General features: G+C 48.0%; 1 protein-coding gene across 1 annotated transcript; it reads left to right on the top strand.

The window, feature by feature from the left end:
- Positions 1–2916: 2916 nt before the first annotated feature.
- GJA8 (gap junction protein alpha 8) lies at positions 2917–4244 on the top strand. The gene has a single exon (XM_001499020.4). The coding sequence runs from the start codon at positions 2917–2919 to the stop codon at positions 4240–4242; it is 1326 nt and encodes a 441-aa protein (XP_001499070.1). The 3' UTR covers positions 4243–4244.
- Positions 4245–5466: the final 1222 nt, after the last annotated feature.

The following is a 5466-nucleotide window of genomic DNA, read 5'->3' as shown; positions in this document are numbered from 1 at the left end:
CCAGAACTTGATGTTATAGGAGTAAATTACATAAATTGCTGTTTTAACATGAATGTTAGATTGAACTGTTCAATAAGTAACTTGGATTTTCCTGGCTCTGCCACCAATAGGATTTATGCTTGGGCTGCTTGCCTGATTGTGGTGTTTCCCACCTTATCCAGAAGGTGATGGGAATGGCTGCCACTCTACATAGCAAGCACTAGATTTAACTGTGCTTTGAGGAGTGTTAGCAGAAGTATAACTAGATACATACAACTGGGATTCTGAACTGCTGGTTCTGAGTAGAGAACCCTCCATTCTCAAATCTCCATTCCTACATAGAACTCTTCCCAATACTGAAGTCATGACTGAAGATGTCACAGTTGCTCCCAGCTTCCCAGAAGGAGAGAAGGTTTGATGCCTTACCTCATTGGGAGTTTCTGGGGCTCCAAGAGGAGCAACACCCTCCACTCTCCAACAAGAAGCAGACAACTGTTGTGCATACCCTGAGAGCATAAGATGGGCATTACTCATGCCTGAAATCAGCGTCTGCCACGACGTACTGTCTGGTCAGGCTCCAAACCACAGTTTGGAAGGAACTTTTGAGATGCCATTTTGTTTATCCTCTCCTAGGGATGAAAATCACACCCAATTTTTTTTTTAAGATTTTTTTATTTCTTCATTTTTCTCCCAAAGCCCCCCAGTAGATAGTTGTGTATTTTTTTCAGTTGTGGGTCCTTCTAGTTGTGGCATGTGGGATGTCGCCTCAGCATGGCTTGATGAGTGGTGCCATGTCTGCGCCCAGGATTCAAACTGGCAAAACCCTGGGTTGCCGAAGCAGAGCGCGCGAACTTAACCACTCGGCTACAGGGCCGGCCCCTACACCAAATTTAAGATATCACTTTTCATCACTCATTCAAATATTTAACAAATATCACTGTCATTAAAAGCAATGAGCATATTCCTTTGGTCCCACGAGCTTCTGATCCTATAAGGTAGAGGATAGCTGAAAGAAACCCAGAGCAGCATCTCTAGGTCTAAGGGCAGTGATGAGAAACTTCACAACTCTAGAGATGCTCAAGCTGGAGGAACATCTGCCCTTGGTTGAGGTGGAAGTTTTGATCATAATCCTTCATAGGTTACCAGTTTGCACCACAGTTTTGCACTGGATGAATGTCCCAGTTTGCACACATCACCCCTGTCAGTTCAATCCCATGTCCATTAGTCATTGGTGTTGCTAGGGGCATTATATACTATCATGTCCAATGGCATTTTTTTTTCTATAGACCAATTTTTAGCTCTATTAAAACAGCCACATGTTACAGACCCTAAAACCTTTTCATTCTGTGGAACACTAAAAATGTCTCAGTGGACCTTCCTCACTCTGTAACATGACTCCTTCCCAAAGCACTCTCCCCATTCTTTGGATTTGAAAGAGTAATAATTTTTTTAAAATACCACTCTCAGGGCCAGCCCTGGGACCAACCAATTAGGTTTGTGTGCTCCACTTCAGCGGCCCAGGATTTCACCAGGTTGGATCCTGGGCACAGACCTAGCACTGCTCATCAAGCCATGCTGAGGTGGTGCCCCACATAGCAGAACTAGAAGGACCCACGACTAGAATATACAACTATGTACAGGGGGACTTTGGGGAGAAGGAAAAAAAGAGAGGAAGATTGGCAGCAGATGTTAGCTCAGGGCCAATCTTTAAAAAAAAATACTGCTCTCAATTTGTAAAACTATTAAGAATAGTTTCCAGGGGCTGGCCCAGGGATGCAGCAGTTAAGTTCACACGTTCCACTTCGGCAGCCCAGGGTTCACTGGCCCAGATCCCGGGTGCAGACATGGCACTGCTTGGCAAGCCACCCTGTGGTAGGCGTCCCACATATAAAGTAGAGGAAGATGGGCATGGATGTTAGCTCAGGGCCAGTCTTCCTCAGCAAAAAGAGGAGGATTGGCAGCCAATGTTAGCTCAGGGCTAATCTTCCTCAAAAAAAAAAAAAAAGACTAGTTTCCAGATTTTAGCCTAGAGAAGAGAAGACATAAATTAAGAGTACAAGAGTTGCAGAATTGTGTAGCTCCGAGGGCAGGCAATGTATCTCAATGGTGTAGTGGAAAGAACCCAGCCTTTGGGATCAGGCGGACAGAACTGCCTGCTTTTAAGCTCTCTGATCTTACACATTTATATAACCTCTCTGAGCCTCAGTTTTCTCGTGTGTTGGAATCCAATTACTTAAACACTTCGAGCTGGCTCTGCAACAGGCATTGAGTATATAGCAGTAAATAAAAGAGACACGGTCCATCCTCATGAAGATTACAGTCCAGCAGAATCAAATTAAATGAAATAATGTAATATCAAAGGTCTGTCACAAAGTAGAAATTCAAAAAATGTTATTTCCTTCCACTTCTCTTCAAATATACAATCATTATATATCCCAACACAGTCAAAAGTAAGAAGGCTACAGACAGTTTTCTACATAGAAGAATTTTGTTGGTGCCCAGCCCCCACGGAATTGGGTATTCTCTCAGCATTATACCTTGTAAACCTTGGTTCAGCTTGTGGTCTTGATTCAAGGCCGTGTAACCCCATGGTTTCTATTTATGGTCAACAATGAATCCTTATTCCTAGTGGAGTTCAAGGAATTACACACGTATTGCCTCATTTATTCTTTTAGTCCACTTGTGAAGTGAGAACAGGTATTACCATTAAACTCATTTTACAAATGAGGAAGCCAACGGAAACAAAATTCTTTTATGCCTCTTTTGTCCCCTAGTCGTAGTCTGCACAGAGGAAGCACTCAATAGATGCTGCTTACACGCTGACTGTGGCGGCAACTCAGAAAGGAGAGGCACCCCAAGAGTTAGCAGAGAGACTGACTCGGGGTTGCACTGTGGTCGCTCAGCTTTTGCCTTCTCCCTCCTCCAGGTGGGTGAGAAATGGGCGACTGGAGTTTCCTGGGGAACATCTTGGAGGAGGTGAATGAGCACTCCACGGTCATCGGCAGAGTCTGGCTCACTGTGCTTTTCATCTTCCGGATCCTCATCCTTGGCACGGCCGCAGAGTTTGTGTGGGGGGATGAGCAGTCCGACTTCGTGTGCAACACTCAGCAGCCTGGCTGCGAGAACGTCTGCTACGACGAGGCCTTCCCCATCTCGCACATCCGCCTGTGGGTGCTGCAGATCATCTTCGTCTCCACCCCGTCCCTGGTGTACGTGGGACACGCCGTGCACCACGTCCGCATGGAGGAGAAGCGGAAGGAGCGCGAAGCAGAGGAGTTGGGCCAGCAGCCCCCGGGCAACGGCGAGAGGGCGCCGCCTGCCGCAGACCAGTGCAGCATCAAGAAGGGCGGCGGCGGCAGCAAAGGCACCAAGAAGTTCCGGCTGGAGGGGACTCTGCTGAGGACCTACATCTGCCACATCGTCTTCAAGACCCTCTTCGAGGTGGGCTTCATAGTGGGCCACTACTTCCTGTACGGTTTCCGGATCCTGCCCCTCTATCGCTGCAGCCGGTGGCCCTGCCCCAACGTGGTAGACTGTTTCGTGTCACGGCCCACGGAGAAAACCATCTTCATTCTGTTCATGTTGTCTGTGGCCTCTGTGTCCCTCTTCCTCAATATTCTGGAGATAAGTCACCTGGGCTTGAAGAAAATCCGATCTGCCTTGAAGGAGCCGGCAGAGCAGCCGCTGGGGGAGGTTCCTGAGAAATCCCTCCACTCCATTGCTGTCTCCTCCATCCAGAAAGCCAAGGGCTACCAGCTCCTCGAAGAAGAGAAAATCGTGTCCCACTATTTCCCTCTGGCTGAGGTCGGGATGGTGGAGACCAGCCCACTTTCTGCCAAGCCTTTCAGTCAGTTCGAGGAGAAGATGGGCACAGGGCCCCTAGGGGACCTGTCCAGGGCTTACCAAGAGACACTGCCTTCCTATGCTCAGGTGGGAGCACAGGAGGTGGAGGGAGAGGGGGAGGAGCAGCCTGTGGAGGAGGCAGCGGAACCAGAGGCAGGAGAGAAGAGTCAGGAAGCAGAGAAAGTGAGCACAGAAGGGCAGGAGACCACGGCAGTGCTGGAGGGGGAGAAAGTGGAGACCCCGAAGGTGGGGAAGGAAGCTGAGAAAGAAGAGCTGCAGGCCGAGAAGGTATCAAAGCAGGAGCTGCCGGCTGAGAAGGCACCTTCTCTGTGTCCAGAGCTGAGCGGGGATGACACTCGACCCCTGAGCAGGCTGAGCAAAGCCAGCAGTCGGGCCAGGTCAGATGATCTAACCATATGAAGTGGTGCTAAAGAAAGAAAGAAAAGAAAACACCCAAGCTAACACAGCCCAAGATGAAACATAAAGATGCCAACATGATTTGAGTCTTCTGTCCCCCTTCACACACACCCCTACCCCCACCCCTGGTTGGACAGGCACTGCAGTGGAACAGTGCATGCTGGACAACTAGGAGGCTGCCTTTCCCATATATAAGGGCTATCAAGATAAACCCATTGTCCCATCAAAGTTCCCAGTCTCATATGACTGACTACCCTGCCCCTCTACCCCAACAGCTATGAGGAACTCAGCTTTCATCCCCATTTCTTCTCAGAAATCCTTCCAGTCAGAATTGCGGCTTCCTCATAGCTTTTTACCAGTCTTGTCTCAAGCTCACTAATTTAGCCAGACTTTATCACCCAGCACTTCCCTAGCCAACTCCATGTGACCCTATATCAGGGGTCCCAAACTCAGATGCCTAAAGGATGCAGGCAGGTGATTTAAATTGGTGAAGTGGGCCTGTTCTAATGCCGTGGAAGAGCCAGGACTATGAAAATTGGAAAGCGGAGGGCAGATGCTGCTCAGTTCCAGGCAGTGATTACTGGGCAGTGTTACTGGCCATCTGATTTTTCAAGAAAAGCAAGAAATCCAAACTTTTAAGTGAAATTTCCAACATTTTTAATGTTACCAATCAAATTTTAAATATGCCATGTGTGCAAGCCAAATTTAACCTGTGGGACACCAGTTTGCAAGGTCACTTACACTAGTGAGCCCAGCTTTCCTATGGAATTGGTCATATTGTTTATGGCCTCAACTTGTTTCTGTGGTTTCCAAACCTTATTTCACAATTTTGGGGTGTTTGGTTTAAATCATCAGTCCAAGGGATACTCAGAATTCTCACTGGCTATTCTTTTGGGTCACTGTAGCCCCTGGGTTCTGATGCAATTACATCCTTTATATTGGTGGGAATTCTGACCCTAGCAACATGAAGGAAGGAGAGCAAGACCCCATACCTCTCCCTAAACTGAAAAGGCTTTGAGGCCTGGTCACAGTTTTCTTCCCTGAAGCAAAGAAGGTCCTTTTCTTTCCTTTCCTGTTCCAACATCAGTGCTCAGCCTGAAATCTATACCTCCTTTCTTCGGGGGCTGGGAGCAAACCCAGTTCTGAGCTGGAGGATACCTACCCACTGGCCTGTCTTGAGGAGAGTCAGCTCTCAGGCCCTGCTCAAGCACAAGACATGTACAAGGA

Source organism: Equus caballus, chromosome 5 (genome assembly GCF_041296265.1).
Source record: "Equus caballus isolate H_3958 breed thoroughbred chromosome 5, TB-T2T, whole genome shotgun sequence".
In the NCBI taxonomy this organism is placed as follows: Eukaryota; Metazoa; Chordata; class Mammalia; order Perissodactyla; family Equidae; genus Equus; species Equus caballus.
Note: the sequence above shows the minus strand (reverse complement) of the source record. Positions and strands in the feature narration are given on the sequence as shown.